The 21103-nt window shown below is 46.9% G+C and overlaps 4 protein-coding genes across 15 annotated transcripts in view; 1 reads left to right on the forward strand and 3 right to left on the reverse strand.

Moving 5' to 3' along the window:
• LOC140338992 (uncharacterized) overlaps window positions 1-21103 on the forward strand; it is a 223720-nt gene that overhangs the window by 87121 nt on the left and 115496 nt on the right. The window lies entirely within an intron of this gene.
• The window catches only part of LOC140338947 (uncharacterized), a 90659-nt gene that overhangs the window by 32635 nt on the left and 36921 nt on the right, over window positions 1-21103 (reverse strand). The window lies entirely within an intron of this gene.
• Window positions 1610-21103, reverse strand: part of LOC140338978 (uncharacterized) — a 41386-nt gene continuing 21892 nt past the window's right edge. For 3 of the 7 annotated variants that reach the window (XM_072423402.1, XM_072423400.1, XM_072423401.1), the window contains exons 4-9: window positions 6312-6435; window positions 6068-6195; window positions 5142-5259; window positions 4894-4991; window positions 4056-4152; window positions 1610-3266 (exon numbers count right to left, since the gene is read on the reverse strand). In XM_072423402.1, the coding sequence (XP_072279503.1) occupies window positions 2125-3266; window positions 4056-4152; window positions 4894-4991; window positions 5142-5259; window positions 6068-6195; window positions 6312-6435 (1707 nt within the window). In that variant the 3' untranslated portion in view covers window positions 1610-2124. Of the gene's footprint in view, window positions 3267-4055; window positions 4153-4893; window positions 4992-5141; window positions 5260-6067; window positions 6196-6311; window positions 6436-6476; window positions 6724-6769; window positions 6968-7604; window positions 7749-10469; window positions 11193-11393; window positions 11506-11627; window positions 11720-13174; window positions 13227-13373; window positions 13469-13646; window positions 13720-13797; window positions 13890-14383; window positions 14449-16368; window positions 16578-21103 lie in introns of those variants that run through there. The other 4 variants (XM_072423405.1, XM_072423398.1, XM_072423403.1 and 1 more) reach the window with 4 other exon arrangements.
• Window positions 17930-21103, reverse strand: part of LOC140339092 (uncharacterized) — a 7890-nt gene continuing 4716 nt past the window's right edge. For all 3 annotated transcript variants that reach the window (XM_072423647.1, XM_072423645.1, XM_072423646.1), the window contains one exon: window positions 17930-20316. In XM_072423647.1, coding sequence (XP_072279748.1) covers window positions 19532-20316 — 785 coding nt within the window. In that variant the 3' untranslated portion in view covers window positions 17930-19531. The remainder of the gene's footprint in view (window positions 20317-21103) is intronic.

The raw sequence follows: 21103 nt of genomic DNA on the forward strand, positions 1-21103 counted from the left end.
TGTATGTCCATCTGATGTGGCCGTTACAAAGGCAGGTGATGGTGTGACTTTTCTCTTGGATTCTCCATTTAGCTGGGGGTTGGGCTGGGAATGACACTCTTATTGTCTGAGTGGGCAGGAGACACCAAATACTAACAAATGCTTACCAATGTTGGGCCCCAGGTGTTATGCACATTCAAGAGCTGGTTGACAGCAATAGGGTCTAGGCTCTGAAGTCATGCTCAAAGTATGTAAAGCTTAATAAGAGACAAAAGACTCCACACACAGGCTCGTCCAATCATACAGGATATTCATTCTGTAAGCCCTGCCCTGATTGGTTCATAGGTTTCCGTAATATTGACTGAAGAAATAAAGATCAGGTCACAGTGTAAATAGAATTTAATATTCACTAAGTTCATATATAACACTTCATGGTGAAACCACCGGGGAAAGCAATATCATTATTAATCTCGGAAGGCAGAACCTGGACACCAATGGCTGATGGAAGATGCAGATTTGGGCTCCATGGCTCCTAACGTAAGGCTGATGTCCGGAGGTTTGTGATAAGACGTGGGGAATGAGACAGGAAAATGGTGGCATTTTCACACACAGGGTGAATATTATGGTCAGAGTTGCACAACTTTCTCATTTGTGTTTCTAACACACAGAACTCATTCTAGGAAGTGTGGGGTTTGTTTCCTGGAAATGAGAAAAAGAGTGTCCCCACGGAAATAAGGGTTCTGAGGTACATAGTGCAGTGAATGGAAGGCAAGAAAAAATCCCTTGATCCTTTACCTAATGCAAGCTGTCAAAACAAAAAGGAAATCCCCGACCTCAGCTGCCGGAAGGTGGGGAATTCCGAAGGAATGAAACTCCCCAACCTCAGCTGTCAGAAGGAAGGAAGCACCCCGGCCTCAGCTGTCAGAAGGAAGGGAACAATACAATGCATAACTATAAAATAGTAAAATTGATTCTGTAACCTTTCAGACATTGCTGTTTGCTCCCTACAGCCAGTAATGTGGGGGGAATCAGTTTGGAATTTGTAGAGTGCATCTCAGTGTGTTCCCCCCACAGCTCATGGAGTGTAGTAATGGGGGATCAGTTTGGGCTCCGACTTGCTGCCTATTTGCTTCTGCAGCATGCACAGTTAGGTCCATAAATCTTTGGACAGAGACAACTTATTTCTCATTTTGGTTCTGTGCATTACCACAATTAATATAAATGAAACAACTCAGATTGACCTGCAGACTTTCAGCTTTAATTCAGTGAGTTGTACACAAAGATTGCATAAATGTGAGGAACTAAATCCTTTATTACACAATCACTTCATTTCAGGGGTAATAAATAATTGGACAATTGACACAAAGGTTATTTCATGGGCTGGTGTGGGCAATTCCTTCATTATGTCATTATAAATTAAGCAGATAAAAGGCCTGGAGTTGATTTGAGGGGGGGGTGTATGTAGAAGATGCGGAGCTCTTCATGCGGGTGAAACAAGCCATCCTTACGCTGCAAAAACAGAAAAAACCCATCCTAGAAATTGCTGCAATATTAGGAGTGGTAAAATCTACAGTTTGGTACATCATGAGAAAGAAACAAAGCACTGGTGAACTCAGCAACGCCAAAAAAAAAGGCTTTAGTTCCGCACATGTTTATCTTTTTGTTCAACCCACTGAGTTAAAGCTGAAAGTCTGCAGGTCAACTGTATCTGAGTTGTTTCATTTCAAATTAATTGTGGTAAAAAGTTGTCTCTGTACAAATATTTATGGACCTAACTGTAAGTGCTGGATAAAAGTATTTTCTGAGCTTGCCCTCCTGGGCTGTAGCTCCTGCAGTCAGTCATGTGCGGAATAAAAGGAAATTCTCTACGTTTGTTTTACACATTGCATTCCATATTTGCTTTTCTGTGTGCAGCGTATTAAAATCTGTAAAAAAAAAATCAGCTTATTGATAGGGCTTCTGCAGACTACTACAGCATGTTCAGGAGGCACACGGCCTGTTTATCTCTCCTACAGTACAGATCGGTAGAACACAGTATATAAAAGTCAGTAAAAAAAAAAAAAAACAAATCCGATTGCGCCAAGCTGCTTGTCTGTTCCTGGAAATACACAGACATTGGTCACCAGCTTAAATGGCACTACCTCATTAACCCGTGTGAAGTCTCTGATGGACGACCAGGCCGGAATTACTGCTAAAACACTTCCCACATTGCAGGCAACAAAATGGTTTTTCTCCTGTGTGAGTCCGATGGTGCAGGAGAAGGTTGGCTTTGCGGTTGAACACTTTGCCGCACTGGAAACAGGCATAGGGCTTCTCGCCCGTGTGGATCCTTTTGTGGCGGATGAAGTTGGATTTGTCGTTGAAGCTTCTCCCACACTCCTGGCACTCAAAAGGCTTTTCACCTTTGTGGATGCGCTCATGTGTCACCAGCTGCGAGTTGTTGGCGAAGCACTTCCCACATTCGGCACAGGCGTAGGGCCTCTCCCCCCGATGAGCCATTTGGTGGATGACCAAGCTGGACTTGTCAGCAAACTTTTCGGGACACTCCGGGCAGGGGAACTGCTTACCGCCAGAATGGAAGACCCGGTGGCGGACCAGCTCGGCTTTACTAGTGTAGCGCTTGCCACATTCTACACAACAGTACGGCTTCTCACCAGTGTGTGTGCGCTCGTGGATCAGCAGGTTGGCCTTGCGGTTGAAGCCGCGTCCGCACTGGTTGCAGGTGTACGGCTTCTCACCGGTGTGTATGCGCTTGTGGCGGCCAAAGTTCGACTTGTCGTTGAAGCTCTTCCCACACTCGGTGCAGACGAAGGGTTTCTCGCCGCGGTGAATACGCAGGTGCGTCACCAGGTGGGAGTTGCTTTTGAAGCTCTTGCCACACTCTGTGCAGCCGAAAGGCTTCTCACCGGCGTGGAGCCTCAGGTGCACCATGAGGAAGGAGTTGCTGCTAAAAAACTTGCCACAAATCGAGCAGACGAAAGGCACCTTGCCGCGGTGTAACCGCTTGTGGAGCTGGAGCTCACTGTTGTGTGTGAAGCACTTGCCGCACTCATTGCAGACGTGCTGCTTGACGGTGGCTCTGGCAGGCACGTTGGCCCCGGGGTCCATGTCACGTAGGTATTTTCCATATGGGTTCAGGCCAAGGTTGGGGCTGTAGAGGTGAAGGTTGGAGTTGAAGTTGCCAGGGGGGTGGAAACTCTGGTAAAAGTCACTGTGTTTCAGTTGGTAACTAACTTGGAATGGTGGGGAACGGGGCAAACCTGAGTGATGGGCACCATTTTCAAATTCTGTGAGGAAAAAAAAAGACAAAAATGTTGGGTCTTATCAAAAAATATCCCTTGTTGATTTTTGGACAGGCTCAGGTCACATGACCCTGTCTGGGTAATATTTAGTACGGGTCAGTCCAATGCAACAGTTGTGTCATGTGGTCACCATTACACTGACCAATTGTGTGAGGGGACATCCCTCAATTGAGCAGTAGTGTAAGAGGACATTCCTCCACTGACCAATAGCGTGAGGGGACATCCCTTCACTGACCAATAGCGTGAGGGGACATCCCTTCACTGAACAATAGCACAAGGAGACGAGTCTCCACTGGCCACTAGTGTGAGGGGACAATTCTTTACTCACCACTAAATCCTAGGATTCTTCCAGGGTAAAAAAAAAAAAAATAGCAACTGCCACCGTGAAATGCAGAAGACCCTTAACAACTGGACATCATTTGGAGCTCACCGTGTACATAACTTTCCAGAGGAATGCTGAGGCCCTCCAACCCCACCTACAATGGTTGGAAGATGTACAGCTGGGATGGGGTGAAGGGCAGAGATGGAAAATAAAGGGGTCCCCCTGGTTCCTAACACATATGGTACATATGGTTTGCCCCTTGTATGTCACCTACTGTCATTTCAGGGCTGTACACAGCTCTATAAACAAGCAAATGATAGGAAGAGCTGGAGTCAATCAGAGCTCTTGATTCCCCACACTGAGCACATACTGTCCTCCCCCCAAGAGATTGTTGTAGGGACTGGAGAAGGAGAATCTGGAACTCTGCACTAGACTTCGTCCTTATTACTCACCTGTGCTGATCTCTAAAGGAAGTTCCTCCTCCTTGAAACGCTCATCAGCCTCTTCATCGTCTTCCACATCAATCACCACAATGTTCAGGTTTTCCTCCTAGATCATACACACGTCATTATGCACCGCAGAGAAAAACAATCTCGTAAGGCTTGTGTGGGGGGACTGTACAGGAGAACAGAAACTACATAAAGAGGACCAGATCAAGAAGAGTCCAAAGAGTCAGTCATCTGATAAACAGCCAACATGTTTCGGGGTCCACTCACCCTTCATCATTGCTTTGGGATTCAATTTATGCTTGAAAGGTCTCACGGTGGCATTTGGCAGCAATATGTTTCTTATTGGACACTCTTGGTCTGGTGACTTCTTAAGGAACATCTCAGCTCCTGGAGGTTCACCTGAGGTGTCCCAAATCTAAGCCTTACCATGGCAATTAGGGCTTACCAATTAAACTAAACAAGGGCAATATAACACCAGATGATCATTATTCCAAGGCAAAATGTTATTCTCAGCTGAATACCCCACCAATCCTATTGAGCGGTAAGACAGGTGTCTAAAAAGGTTAAGGCCAAGCCCTGCCCACCCAGGTAAAATGAGTGCTAGCTGGTTCTGCCTGTATTGTAGTCACATGACCTTTCCTGGTGTAGAACAAACCATAAGGGTGAATCGCCCCTGTGGGGACACAGACAGCGGGGACACTCCTCCACTCACCAATAGTATGAAGGGAAACCTGGGTTTGAATGTTTCCACACCCTGTCTAAATCTGAACAATATTTTGAGTGGAGACGTAAAGCCCCCTAGGTGATACGCCATCCTAAATGTTACACATCGGTACACCACCTCTTTGTGTCTTTTGTACGGCGTCTCATTTAGCGAATACCCCGAGGGATAAATAGAACCGAGACTTCTCTCCGGGCTATCGTCATCACTGGAATCATCTGAAAAAAAATAATCTCATCAGATACAAAAAACGCTTCTTTAGGTTCACCTTTGGAACTTCAACATGGGAGAGGAAACAGGTGACATTGGGAGAACGTATTGTGGAGCCACAGGTCCTCTTTAGGTACTCCACACCCCTCCTTACTCACCTGTGCTGATATAATTGGTGATTTCCTCCACTTTGTTCTGTGGGTTACTTTCTGAGTACATCGCTCCCTCCTCCGTTCCCGGATCCGAGTCAATGGTCCAAATTTCCGAATGCTCGTTCTAAATGGGATGAAAATTGGAAGATCATTTTACAACGAAAATTCATAAGATTCCAAATCTGTGGGTGGCCAACACGAGTTTATATTCCGATTGCTGTGCAGAAAAAAAATGAAATAATGAAAAAAAGAGGCCCTGACATCAGACCATTCCTTCCCGTACTATTATATGAGGATTTCTGGTATCTCAGACTATTTATCTGTAAAATCCAAACTTGAGTGGACATCCAGGAGCCCGAGGTTGCTGCTGGGCAACACCATCTTGGATGTGATGTTGACAGACTCTGAACTGTCACTCAATGGTTTGTTGGTTACTAACATGGTGAAACAATTATGAATTACCACCAAGGTGGGACAACTATGGTGAAGCATTTCTGAATCACCACTAAGGTGGGACAAGTAGGGTGGAACCTCTCTAAATTATCACCAAGGTGGGACAAGTAGGGTGGAACGTCTCTCTCTGAATTATCACCAAGGTGGGACAAATATGGTGAAGCGTCTCTGAATTATCACCAAGGTGGGACAAATTTGGTGAAGCGTCTCTGAATTACCACCAATGTGGGACAAATAGGGTGGAACGTCTCTGAATTACCACTAAGGTGGGACAAGTAGGGTGGAAAGTCTCTGGATTATCACCTTTGTGAGACTTCTGTAGTTTACAACAAAGGTCAAACGTCTATGGATAACCAACATTGTGGCAGCTCGATTACCCCAGCATACCAACAACATTCCAGAATTCTGAGGAACAAAACTGAGACCAGAGAAATACAATACCAATGGTCCAGACCATCAAATGTGATTGGGACGTCTACCTCAGGGGGCGTTTTGTGGTAGGACTGGTGGTGTTCTTCAGAAGAATCCTCGGTGATGATGATTTCCTCCTGTGTGGAATACAGAGGACGGGGACATCTCTCTGGAGGGTTCCCGTTACTGGATCCATCTGTAGGAAACACACACACTGACTGAATACATTGTCTCTATGTGTTTATCAGATGATGGGGGGTCTAGGTGGACCCTCCGTACTGCTCTCTCCTTTACAATAAAGTCTCCTCTTACCTGGTGATGTGAGGGTCTGGGGGTCCTCCATCATGATGTCCTTGTAGAGGTCCTTGTGTCCTTCTAAATACTCCCACTCCTCCATGGAGAAATAGACAGTGACATCCTGACACCTTATAGGAACCTGACACACACAATGATACAGTCACCATCCAGAGACCGAACCTGACACACACAATGATACAGTCACCATCCAGAGACCTCCCATAATAATCTCCCAGAATTCCCTGCTCACCTCTCCCGTCAGGAGCTCAATCATCTTCTGGAGGACTTCTAGAATCTTGTCGTTGTTTTCCTCAGAAGGGGATGGAAGGTCCTTGGTGGGGCTCTGAATCTTCCTCCTTCCACCAGAGACAAGATGGCGGCTTCTGGGTGTTACATGATCGATTGAATTTGTTTCAGGTACATAAACCTAAATGAATACAAAGATTGTGACATTTCCTTCTAACAAACCTCACCTCCCTGGTCTGCGCCATCAGAATAGGTGTCATGTGACCTCCCAGAATCCTCCTCACCTCTCCGGTCAGCAGGTAAAGGATCTTCAGGGTGAGTTTTATTATTTGCTCAGTCACGTGACTCCGATCCTTCTCCATCTTGATGCTGGGCCCAGGTCCCGGTGGTAGGGGCCGGTTTGGAGATGACCGGTAGTGGGAGGGCTAGAAGTGACAAGGTGGGGTTTTAGTAAAATTAGACTGGCACATTATGTTCCTTCATCATAGAACTAGTGGCAGGAACATTTTCTCTCTTTTCATCTCTGGGAACTATGGGCATTTAGGAATTAGGTCATGTGACAGTGTTTTGGGTCCCCCATACCTGGAAGTGGTCACATGGTCTTATTACCATGGAAAGCTTCCATTGGGAAGCTCAGGTAGGTGGCCCCCCGGTGGCCATGTCATGACATCGGAGGGTAACGGGTGGTTGACACAAGTGGTGATCTCCAGGTCCTCAGCTCAGCTGTGTGGGCGGGGAACCCCAAAGGTGCCCCCAAAATGCCACTTTTGTGACCAGGGTTGTATAGCACAGTGTGGTGGCCCTTGGGTGATATGTGGAAGCTTCCCGCACCCCTTTATAAGTCTCAAGATTGCAGTTCTGTGCGGAGCATCCCTTTTAATGATGGAATGAATGATTTATCACATAGACCAATGATTCCATGGCTGCCCAGAATAAACACAACACAGCCATGAAGGGACTGAACATCCCAAAGATGTAGCCCTCACACACAGAGTCTGACATCATATTTATTTCCTTCCTCCAGCACTGAGACTCCATCTCAAACACAAGCACAGGACTTACCGTGAGGACCCCTTTTCTCTGTCCCCTTCAGTTCTATCACACCGGAAGAGGTTGGGCCTGTCACAGTTGTACTTCCTGGTTTTGCGTTCCACTGCGCTTCCGGGTTCTGCTTTCCAAACCGGCAGAAAGGGAGCTGTGTGTGCGCATGCGCGGGGTCCTGTTTGTCACGTAACTTTACGATGGACCTGCCGCGCTCCGGAAATACAATGACATAACGCGCGTGCGCGATAATTTAGGGGCGGGGCTAGAGAGTACTAAGCTTTTCTATAGGGAGCTGTTCATGATTAGAATACATGTAATATTTTTATTGTTCTATGTCAATTTAATTCTAATACACAAACTGCACAATATTTATTTATTTCACATAATATTATTACATTCTAACATCAAGAATATTTTATATTAAATATAATAGAAAGAATAGCAATATCAAAATCAACTGCATTATTATATGTATAGTGTGATTGTTGTTTTTTATATTTTTGTTATTTTTTACTCTGCATCTCCCACACATAATCTGAATACTTTAAAATGTTTACAGGGTTAGGTGGATTTAGGAAATGATAAAGTGGAGCTCCACAGCCCCTCAAACAATGGACAGGTCAGCTAACCATCTAGAATTTGTCAGTTCTGGCCATGGCATCCCGGATAAACCATAAAGTCCATGTGTGAGGTCTCACAGGAGAGAAACCATTTACTTGCACTATTGGTGGCAAGTGGTTCCGGCAACAATCCTATCACATGGTACATCAATGTACCCTTACGTACAGCTCTATTCTTGTGGCTATAATATCGCAAACACCTGGCCTCATACCTGAGGAACCAGGGCGGGGAGGAGGCCTTGGAGTGTGCTAATAGCTATAGGGCTGGGCTATAACAAATATGTTTTTTTTTTCTTTAATATAATTTTTAGGTCGATCGGGGTCAGATCTATCTCCTGTCGGATATTTCCGTCTGATTGTTCGGTTATGTCTGCGCCGTGTTGTTCTTTCTCCGACCCCGTCCTCTGTCTACGTGGATTTCCAATAAAGCACACACAATTATAACAAGGTATACGCATTTTTATTGAATAAATGTATATTTGGGACTGAATGAATGCATTTGGGAGCTGAAGTCCATTACTGTACAATAATTTCATATATAACTAGAACACTGTAGGTCGAGCACCTAAGCACAGGAACTGCTACAACCCCCTTAAGGGCTCTATGGGGACCTGCCCTGTGCAGCGAGCTCTGCATGGTCTACTTCATAGTAATCATAATTGTGATATGGAAACGGCAGCAAATAAAACTACCCTACAGTGAACCCCTCCTGATTTCCCTATATTCTGTCCCAGGCACATTCACCAGGGGGCAGTCGTCCTATCACATGATATCTGATCTGTGTAGTTCCCACGTTAAGGAATGTAGAGAGCGAGCTTGGAACATGATGCCAATGGTTTCCCAGGGTAATTGCAGCTCTGTGAATGAGACTGCAAGCGTGAATGAGATCAGAGGTTTCCCAGGGTGATTGTAGCTCTGTGAATGAGGCCGAAAGCGTGAATGAGATCAGAGCGCTTGGAACATGATGCCAATGGTTTCCCAGGCTAATTGTAGCTCTGTGAATGAGGCAGGCAGCTTGTATGAGATCAAAGCTCACACTTTCAAAATCTCAAGTCTCACCCCAAACATGTTACTGTGCCTTCATTCTGCCTCTCCATAGGGTGGCAGTGCTGAGCTTATGCAGCAGGAGATGTAAGACTGTAAGGGGATTATGGGGCAGACCACTACCCCCCGCCGTGGTAGAAAGGCTCACTGATGGCACCACATTGTTTAATAACGATCTCCGTAGCTTCGTTCTATGGCCGCCTCTCACCTGCCGCTAAACCAGGCTGAAGAATTCACAATGCATTTCAGAGCCTGCAGACTATTTTTCACTACTAGTGTTGTCACAGTCTGAAGCCCTCCTCCTCCCATTAGCCCAGCTCTGTGCCTCGAGCAGATGTACCCAGCAGTTGTGAAAGGACGCACCTCCATCTTTTACTTGATATCTTGCTTGCAGCGTTTCTTTAAACTATTGCAGTGCTAAAATGTCTGCCAGAAGCCCTTGGGGCAAACACGCACAGTCCAAACCATCAGTTTTTAATAAAGCTTCAAAGTTGAGTGAATTCCCTGTGTGTATAGGCAGTTATTTCAAAGTGTAGTTAGCACCTGTATCCATCATGGCAGCACAAGTCGCACCCTGGAGCTTCTGGCCTCCAGAAAGGGTAAGAACTTTACAACTCGGGACCAGAGCAGTAACCGGCCTGCATTAGATCCCTTGGTTTTTTAAAAAGAGCCCATGGAGAGTCAATCCAATATTTGATTTTTCAATTAATAAGAATCTTTTTGGACCACGGGGGGCTCCCTAAATGTGGTTTCAGCTTCACCCACCTCCAAGCTGCCACATATTAGGACTTTATAAAACACACGGCTGACGGTGTGATTGAAGCCTTCACTCACCAACCAACCAGCTCTCTAAATGGATTACATAAACCTAATGGACCACCAGAACCATGCTTGTGTTCGTGCCTTTGACTGAATACCCACAAGATCTCAACCATTGCTCTGTGACTTGTTTAAAATTTTGCCAGGAGTAGAAAAGTTTTGGCCACCCTTGGGCCTCCAAAGTTCTTTGAGCCTTAGGCTTTCCAGACAAGGCACAGACCTGAGGCAGCACAGCTACCGCACAAGCCACGGGGATTGGTAGCCAAAATCTTCTACCAAACGTCTCAATCTACAGTTTCTGTTGGCTGATGGACATGTTTTGTCTTCTCATGGATCCTCTGTCGATGTTTGTCCAGGCTGCCCTTGCGAGTGAAGAACTTTCCACACTCCGTGCACAGGAATGGCTTCTCTTCAGTGTGGATGATCTTGTGCTTGGCCAGATTGGACTGGTTGGCGAAGCCTTTGCCACATTCGATGCAAGTGTACGGCTTCTCGCCGGTGTGAATGATGCGGTGGGAGATAAGGTTGGACTGGTTGGCAAAAGACTTGCCACACTCAGAACACATGAAGGGCTTTTCTCCTGTGTGAAGTATGAGGTGGGCGTTAAGGCCAGAACGACTAGAGAAAAACTTGCCGCACTGGTCGCACGAGAAGGGCTTCTCACCTGTGTGAATGCGCAGGTGCTTCACCAGTGCCGGGTTGTTGCTGAAGCACTTGCCGCACGCCGGGCAGACCACAGGCTTGTCCCCGGAGTGGATCCTCTCGTGGGTTTTTAGGTTGAACTTGCTGGCAAATAGTTTGCCGCACTCGGAGCAAGCATAGGGCTTCTCCCCCGTGTGCACCCTCTGGTGGGCCACCAAGCTTGGCTTGTAGGTGAACCGCTTGCCACATTCATCGCAGGAAAATGGCTTCTCCCCCGAGTGGGAGCGCTGGTGCTTGGTAAGGTAGGAGAAATGGCTAAAGCTCTTCCCGCACTCTGAGCAGATGAAATGTTTTCCCCCTTCACTTGATGGATTCTCCCCCACAATCACCTGGTTATACTCCTCTAAAAGTTTGTTGTGGATGATGTCTTCGGGCGATGAGTGGTAGTGGGTGAATCCATGGTCATCATCGACTTCGTAACCTAGAGAGAGAACGAGGACATGCTTTAAGTCTTATTCCTTGCTAACCCTCTTTCCACCAGAGGGTTAGTATGGTCATGTGATCATCCTGCCTGCCAATGGATAAATGGCAGCCCCACAGGAGTAATCCTTGTCCACCAATCAAAAACAAATTCACATGGAAGCATCACCAGCCCAGAATATTGTAAAAAAAATGCCCTCACCTGCGTCAAAGCCCAGTGTTGACTCCTCCTCCTTCATCTCCTGTTCATCAGTTAAGTACAAATCATCATCCTGCGATATCTCGCTATTGGCCATGCCTTCTGGAGACTCCGCCTACACAGAAAAAACAAAATCAAATTCTAGCGCTCCCCTCCAAATTTATACTAAGCAGTTTCTAGTGATGTTTTTTTAGAAGTGCCCCCTAGAGTTTTAGTCTGGGAGGTCACTGCGCTTACCTGTAAATCTTGTTGGCTGTAATCTACCTCAGAATTGTCCGAGTAAGTCGGGCTGGGAAATCTCTTTGGGGTATTTCTGTCACTGATCCCATCTGCAGGAAAAACACATTTATAGACCAATTATATGCCTACAGTCTTATTAAAGAATGGTAGCAATCTCAGACAGTCTTCTGTAACATTGGGAGGTCTCCAGCAGTCTCTAGTAACGTCAATCTTTAGTGGCCTGTAGTAACATGGTGGCTGTCTTTTGTAACTCAATAGAAGTCGCTGGTGGGCATCTATATCATGACTATAATTCATATTAGCCTCTGGTTACATGGTAGCAGTCTCATGTAACATTGGGCAATCTCTAGCAGTCTCCTGTAACGTCACTCTCTAGTGGTCTGTAGTAACATGGTGGCTGTCACCTGTAACTCGATAGAAGTCGCTAGTGGGCATCTATATCATGACTATAATCCATATTAGCTTCTGGTTACATGGTAGCAGTCTAATGTAACATTGGGCAGTCTTACTTAAGGCTGCAATGTATAAGGGCCTCTCATTACTTAGCAGAAGTCTCTAGATGGCTCTGGTAACATGGAAGATCTCTAGCAGTCTCCTATGACTTAGCAGCAGTAGGAGGAGGGTCCTGTAATATCACTGAAGTTATCATCAGGCACCTGTAAAGTGCTGGAATCCTCTAAGAATTTACTGTAACGCTAGACAATCTCCAACAGTCCCCTGTAACATGTCAGCAATTTATAGAAGACTTCATTAACGGTCTCCCATAACTTGCATGCACTCCCTTGTGGGCTCCTGTATTATGGCTGCAATCAGCTACAAGGCAGAAATCTCTGTCAGTCTCCTGTAACACTGGACAGTCTCTAGTCATCATTTCTAGGTCAGCAACCAATGTTGGTGTCTTCAAACATGGTAGCAGTATCTTCTAAATAGACAGCAGTACTAGTATGCTCCTCTGATATAAAATCCTGTACAAATTCCCTGTAGGACTCGACAGTCTCTAGCAATCTCCTGTAACATGAAGGAAATCTACGTTGGCCCCTTGTAACTTCGTAGCTGTCTCCTTTTAACACTGGACAGTCTCTAGCAATCTCCTGTAACATGAAGGAAATCTACGTTGGCCCCTTGTAACTTCGTAGCTGTCTCCTTTTAACACTGGACAGTCTCTAGCAATCTCCTGTAACTTGACGGAAATCTACGTTGGCCCCTTGTAACTTCGTAGCTGTCTCCTTTTAACACTGGACAGTCTCTAGCAATTTCCAGTAACATGGCAGCAGTCATGTGTAATGATCTGTAAACCTAGAAAAAGTCTCTAGCAGTCTCCTCCAGACAGGACTTTAGTCTCTAGAAGTGTGGTGCAGTCACTTTTATCATAGAAGCAGCCTCTGGTAACATGGCTGAGATCTCTGACAGTCTCCAGTTCCCTGTAAAGAGTCTTTGACTGTCTAATACAACACTACAGCTGATGTCACTGATATAACACAAGTCACATGTAAGGTGGCAGATGTCTCCAACAGCTCCCCCGGTGGTTAATATGCATAGGGTACCTTTGTGTCCTTTGGCCACATCTTCATCGCGGACCTCCAAATTGATTTCACTCTGAATGTTAAACACAAGACAAAGTTTAAGCAACATAGACTCCTCACACCTATACCAACCCCCGCACCCCAAAAATTTGTAACATGGCACCACCGGGAATCCAGTGTCACCAGGAGTAAAGGGCTGTCCCTGATTAGTTCTTCTTACCTTTATACGTATCCTCTGCCATTTCCTTCCATCCCGCTTCAGTGAGAAGATCGGAAGGGGGCGCCTCTGCACCACGTTCCTCCTGAAGGGCCGGTCTATAGGGAAAACACAAGGTGAATCTCTTCTCCATTAGAAGGTGAATCTCAAGAGCAGGAGCATGCAAGAATCCTCGGAAATCCAGTGAAGTGCAGTATGAACTGATGGGGTAGACCCCATTACTTTCTACTAATGATGTTTGGGGAAGATGGAGGGACTCTCTGTAGTATTGCTCACCTCTGCTGACCTCCGCAGGGATTTCCTGCTCCCTCACAGATGAATCTTCCTTAACATTCTTCTGATTTTCACTCTAAAAGACACAAACATATCCATAACAATGCCAGTTAGGAATGATGCATTGGCAATATGAAGCCGTCCCGTTTATTACCTGATGGGGGGTGTTGTGATCCTCTGATGCGGGATTCTGGGAACACAGAGGATGGCCTTGACTCTCTGGTGAGTTTCTATTGGTTGATCCTTCTGTAACAAATCAGCCCCATGAATAGCAAGCAAATTCACACATACAGACTTTCACTGCCTTTACTGCTCTGGCTGTGCCCCAGGACAATGATGGCCTCACTGCGTCACATTTACCCCCTGAATCATGACCTACCTCCTGCTAGAAGTACACATACCTGCCTGTGGATGCAGGAAGACCTCCACAGGGATGCCCTATCGCAGGTTCAGCCATGAATACGGCCCATTCAGGTTCAAGGAGCAGCATAGGCCGCACATGGATACCATGGCGGCCACCCTAGGCAGGGGGTCTGATCGGTCTCTGGTAATGGAGGCTGTCTAACTGCTCCCACTCCGACCCCAGACCCAACGTGATTCAATGAAAACGGACACTGACATGATCTCATCACAACCTGGCAGGGAATAGTCCCTCCATACCCGGACCCTGGGGATCTGTCCAGCAAAAGTGCCAGCTGTACGGGGGGGTCTGAGGAGAGAACTCCATTCAGACAACATACCTGGCGCCATCGCGACATCCTCCATGGTCATCTAAGAGACGGCAGCACACAATCCCTGGAGACCTCTGCAGAGCAGGAGAGAGAAATGGAGGTCAGGCAAGGGAAACAGACACAAGAACCAATCAACATCTACTTTTATCAGAGAGTGAGTGCAATGGGAGGGGGCGGGGGTAATGATGAGGTTAGGTAAAGATGGGTAGGGGGTACAATGATGGGGTGCTGATGTAATGATGGGAAGGGGGTACAATGATGGGGCAGGAAATGATGGGAAGGGGGTACAATGAAGGGCAGGTAATGATGGGAAGGGGGCACAATGATGGGGTGCCGATGTAATGATGGGAAGTGGGTACAATGACGGGGCTGATGTAATGATGGGAAAGGGGTACAATGACCTGGGGGGAGATGTAATGATGGGTAGGGGGTACAATGACGGGGTGCTGATGTAATGATGAGAAAGTGGTACAATGATGGGTCAGGTAATGATGGGAAGGGGGTACAATGATGGGGCAGGAAATGATGGGAAGGGGGTACAATGATGGGCAGGTAATGATGGGAAGGGGGTACAATGATGGGGTGCTGATGTAATGATGGGAAGTGGGTACAATGACGTGGCTGATGTAATGATGGGAAATGGGTACAATGATGGGGCTTATGTAATGATGGGAAGGGGGTACAATGATGGGGCAGGTAATGATGGGAAGGAGGTACAATGATGGGGCAGGTAATGATGGGTACGGGGGTACAATGATGGGGTGCTGATGTAATGATGGGAAGAGGGTATAATGATGGGGCAGGTAGTGATGGGAAGTGGGTACAATGACGGGGCTTATGTAATGATGGGAAGGGGGTACAATGATGGGGGTAAGTAATGATGGGAAGGGGGTACAATGACGGAGTGCTGATGTAATGATGGGTAGGGGGTACAATGATGGGGTGCTGATGTAATAATGGGAAGGGGGTACAATGACGGGGTGCTCATGTAATGATGGGTAGGGGGTACAATGACGAAGTGCTGATGTAATGATGGGAAGGGGGTACAATGACAGGGTGCTGATGTAATGATGAGAAGGGGGTACAATGACGGGGTGCTGATGTAATGATGGGTAGGGGGTACAATGACGGAGTGCTGATGTAATGATGGGAAGGGGGTACAATGACGGAGTGCTGATGTGATGATGGGAAGGGGGTACAATGACGGAGTGCTGATGTGATGATGGGTAGGGGATACAATGATGGGGTGCTGATGTAATGATGAGTAGGGGGTACAAAGACGGGGTGCTGATGTAATGATGGATAGGGGCTACAATGACAGGGTGCTGATGTAATGATGGGAAGGGGGTACAATGATGGGGCAGGTAATGAAAGGAAGGGGGTACAATGACGGAGTGCTGATGTAATGATGGGTAGGGGGTACAATGACAGGGTAGATAATGATGGGAAGGGGGTACAATGGCCGGGTAGGTAATGATGGGAAGGGGGTACAACGATGGGGTAGGTAATGATGGGAAGGGGGTACAATGACGGGGCAGGTAATGATAGGTAGGGGGTAGAATGACGGGGTAGGTAATGATGGGTAGGGGGTACAATGATGCGGTAGGTAATGATGGGTAGGGGGTAGACTGACGGGGTAGGTAATGATGTGTAGGGGGTACAATGATGGGCCCATCAGTGGGGACGCCACAAGCGAGTGGTTTTGTTCCCTGAGCTCAGCGCCCCCCTCCCTTTCCCAAAGGTCATCAACAAAAGCGGGTGCAGTGTGCCCGGGGTGAGGGTAGCTGTAAGGCGTAGCATGTATGTATGTATGTATGTATGTATGTATGGTTTGCTATTGGATGGTGTGTGGGAATTATAGCCCCCAAAGATAACCCATGGCCAGGTGTGTGATGCCCCCCCAGTATTACCCCACTTACCCAGCATTCTCCCCCCCCACACACACACACACACACACACACAATATTCACACACAATGTACACACAGCTCTCACCCTCTTGTTCACTCTTCTCACAAGTCACTCAGGCGCCTGCATTGTGACGTAATTACCCCAGTTCTCCTCCACCCCGCTGCATGTCGGGAGTCGTAGTCCTTGGCCGGCCTCTGCACTTCCCGGCTCTCACCTTCAGAGGGAGCTCCCCGGCTAAGACTTCAGGGGTGCGCTCAATGTGCACGCTGAGGGAGAAAGGCGGGAAGTCGTAGTGCGCGCTCCCAAACTTACTCCTGGCCAGCCGATCCCTGCAGTTCCTGGCTCTGACCTCTAGAGGGAGCTCTGTGGTTGTGACGTGCGCGCTCTAGGTGTATTCTGAGGAGATAAGGCGGGAAGTTGTAGTGCGCGCTCCTGAGCTCAGTCAGCTGCAGGGATTCTCATCAGAGTGCTGGATATCTTTATATATAATTATTCATATTATATTCATATCATATTATATATAATATATCTTATATTATTTTTTTTTGTATAGGTAATAATAATATAATACTTTTTGTATGAAGTATGAGAGTATTATTTTACTAATATTCTGTCCTAACAGGGTACCCGTCGCTCATATGTGGAGAGGTAGCAAGTACTAGGCCTCGCTCCATCTCTTTTGTATTCCAACAGTTGCCAAATATCAGCCAGCTATAGCCATGGACTCCTCAGTAGGGACCCCACCATGTCACCTCCTGCCTCATACACCCAGCTTTGGGGAAGGAGTCATACGGGGTAAATTTAGGAATCCAGGTACTACAGGTAGGGAAAGACTTTTCAGCGATTGTTACGCCTTTACAATGGGGCCGGTTCTTCAGGGGAATGGCTGGCTAGCTTGTTCTGGAAAGCGTCGGAAGGCAGCCAGACGACTGGCATTTTTATCAGAAGGTCACATTGTAATGTCAGGCCTTAATCTACGATGTGGGTGGGGCTTGTAGGCTCTTTATATACCCCCTGCAGGGAGTATACCCCCCTGCTTGTCCTTACACCCACAACGGCTCCACCCACTTCTCCACATGACTGGGGTAGGAGGGGCCTAAAGGAAGCTGAAGCTGTGAAGAATGATTCAAGATGAGGCCTCAGTTCCCGGAGACATTTTTGCTTCCATCAACTTACTACAGGAGTGTATTACCATCACTGTGCTCTTCTATGCAGTGCGGGCAGATCATGGTGGGTGCGAGGAGCCTCATGCAGTCCAATCCGCAGGTGATTCCAAGTCTCCATGAACTGAAATCCTATAAAGGGGTAGGCCCAGAGACAGGCTGGGGCGGGAAGGGCAGAGATGATGCTGGACGTCCTCCATTCAGGAAATAGGTGAAGTCAGAGTAAGTAATTTCAATCCAGGAAAGAAGGCCCTGCAACTGTGCAAGACTGAAGGGCAAATTTAATAAAAGTGGAGGCTGTAAAGCAGAACTTAAAACAAAGTGTTCAAAACCTTAAAAGGACCTATCATAATCATTTCCACCCACACAGTACTAACCGAGGAGCTAACAAGTGCAACAGGCAGAGCCATGATTGGATAAAGTCCCAGACTCCTCCCATCAAACACACACAGCATTGGCTCGTAACAAGAGAACAAGTTGGATGGTTTTCCGATTTCCAGCTTTTATTCACAAAGACACGCTGTGCATGATACAAATAAAAGCAGAGTGAGAGCATTATTGGAAGGCTTACCAATCACACGAGGCAAGGAAGATTACAGCAGATTTTTTTCACAGACTCGCAATGTAGATAACTAGCCAAAAGGTGGAAATAGCGTCAGGGGCGGAGCTCTACAGACATCCTGCATGAGGTGCATGCATGTGTATGAAGCCGTAGAGCTTCCACTCTACTTCCACAAACACCTGACCTCCATACGGGAAATACAAGGAGAGCACCTACATTTGTTTCAAGAGTCAACCCAGAGACGTCAGTTGAACTCTTTGTCAAACAAGCTTGGCCTTTCAGCTGAGCTGCTGTTGCTGCCAGGCTCTCATTTACATCTATTGTTCACCAGAAGGCATCATGGGGCAGATTCTACCTCGGAATACATGGGCGCCTCAAAGAAAGGCAACATAAGCAATTCTGGCATTTCATCACTAAAGTGCAGGAGCACAGGGAGGGGAGGTTGTGGTCACCATCTTACAGAGCTTCAACTGAAGGCATATGGCCTTGAATGATTTCTATGCAGATTTGTGTGGGCGATACTCAGAATCAATGCCAACTCCAGAGTTGTCCTTTAGCATGCCAACACCAATAAACGGAGAAGCAAACACCTAAATTCCGATCTGGTTCCCTTTAAATGTCAACACAGGTGTGCTAAACCCCTTTCTTATTGTATTTCTACAGCTGATCATTTTATTTGTAAAAAATAGATATTTACATACTTGTACACTCTTATTTGACCCTTTAACATAGGCGGAAGGGGGGGCTTCCCATTTACAATCCATCTCTAGTAATTCATATACAAAATCTAAAATTTCCTCGAGTAGATGCTTTTAAATGTCAAATGGTTATATATATATATTTTATATATATATATATATATATATATATATATTTATTTAATGGGACGCAGCTAGGGATTGGTTCATCAGATAAGGTTAGCAAATTTGGACAGGAGACAAATCATGATCACATAACAACTATCCATCCACTGATTGGGATTTCCAGCAAGTTTCTGGCACTCCAGCGCATCTGTCAGGACATCCACCTTGAGCAGTTGTAGTGCACCTGGCATTTTAGCAGCAAACAAAGTTGAGTAAGAGGAGTGCAAGAAATGTCGTTGCTTGGCTTGTTTCTTCTTAGTGTCGTTTTGCAGTAAAAGGGGCTTTTGCAGTCCTTTGCACCATGTTACCTACGTGAGATGAAGATATCGGAGTCGAGCTCCTCCTCTACTTTGTTATCAGCGCCAGGAGGTAGCAGAAAGACATCATCGTGTTAGCTTCAAGCATTTGAGTGCACAACACCGTATTATTCCACAATGCAATGAGTACAAAAGAAACATAAAACTTTGAGGAATAACACTTACTAAAGAACAAACTGGTCAAAAGTGGATGCAAACTGCATATGCTATTCCTGAAGCTTCAACCAGTCTCTGCTTTCTTCCCATTTTCCCCCTAAAAGAAACTTGTTGGGGTAGGAAACTGCGCACCGAGCTTTTTCATGTACCAGCATTTTGAAATCCGCTAAAGCGATTTTGAATTGCTCAGAATTCTAATTTCTTTTTGTGTATCCTTTCGAAATGTTTAGCCAGGCCCTCCTTCCTGGCAAAGACATTCCCACACTCTATGCAAATGAAGGGCTTGCGATTGGTGTGGGTCATTTTATGTTTGGCTAAGTTGGACTGGTTGGCAAAGCCCCGGCCACACTCGGGGCAGATATACGGCTTCTGGCCAGTGTGGATGATTCGATGGGAAATGAGGTTGGACTGGTTGGCGAAGGCCTTGCCGCACTCAGGGCACATGTATGGGCGCTCGCCTGTGTGGATGACCTGGTGAGCATTCAAGCAGGAGCGGCTGGCAAAGTCCTTGCCGCAAACAGTGCAGGAGAAGGGTTTCTCGCCCGTGTGGATCCGGAGGTGCTTCACCAGTGCTGGGTTGTTGCTGAAGCACCGGCCGCACGCCGGGCACTCCACTGGCTTCTCTCCAGTATGGACCCTGGCGTGGGCCTTCAGGTTGAACTTGGTGACAAAGAGCTTCCCACACTCAGTGCAGGAGAAGGGTTTTTCACCCGTGTGGACGCGCTGGTGGGCAACAAGGCTGGGCTTGTACCGGAAACACTTGCCGCACTCAATGCAGGTGAATGGCTTCTCATCCGAGTGGCAGCGCTGGTGTTTGGTGAGATAGGAGTAGAGGCTGAACCCTTTGCCACACTCCGAGCAGATGTACTGTTTGGGTTTGTTGGCGGGCTGCCCGTACTCATCAGTGGGCAGAGTGACAGCTCCCGATGTTGTGGCCGAATCACAAGAGTCTTGATCGTTCGTATCATAGCCTGTAGAGACAGAAGGAGGAGGCAAAGCAACCTTTAAGTATGACCATGTAGGCTTAGTATATGTATCCAATAATGTTACAGGAGTTGATCAATACACAGCAAAGTTCGCCAATCTATGACTTGAATGCACAAGCACAAGGTACAAAGAAGCACCACTTCTGTAGGCTGTATCTGACCCATCATTAGGCTGTCAATTACAACGCCTGGCCTGCTCTTCTGCTTATCGAAATCATGGAATTCCCATATTTTGGCCCTGGCCTCCTCTTGGTACAAACATAACCTGGATGAAAAACGTAAAGTAGCCTGCCTGCTTACGCTCTGGATTTACCCCCAGTTGAGGCAGATATGCATACAAAATCTGTGATTTTATGAAGATGCTGGAATTGGGGCTGATTTGAGACAGAAAGTACAGGTGCAGGAACTGGGACTGATCTATGGTCTGAGGGTGCATGCGCTGGGGCTGATCTAAGGTCTGGAGGTGGATGCGCTTGGGCTGATCTAAGGTCTGGAGGTGGATGCGCTTGGGCTGATCTAAGGTATGAGAATGTATGCGCTGGGGGTGATCTAAGGTCTGGAGGTGGATGCGCTGGGGCTGATCTAAGGTCTGAGGATGCATGCGCTGGGGCTGATATTTTTATGCATATCTAAGGTCTGAGGATGCATGCGCTGGGGCTGATCTAAGGTCTGAGGGTGCATGCGCTGGGGCTGATATTTTTATGCATATCTAAGGTCTGAGGATGCATGCGCTGGGGCTGATCCAAGGTCTGAGGGTGCATGCGCTGGGGCT

The sequence above is a fragment of the Pyxicephalus adspersus genome, chromosome 10 (assembly GCF_032062135.1).
Source record: "Pyxicephalus adspersus chromosome 10, UCB_Pads_2.0, whole genome shotgun sequence".
Lineage (NCBI taxonomy): Eukaryota > Metazoa > Chordata > Amphibia > Anura > Pyxicephalidae > Pyxicephalus > Pyxicephalus adspersus.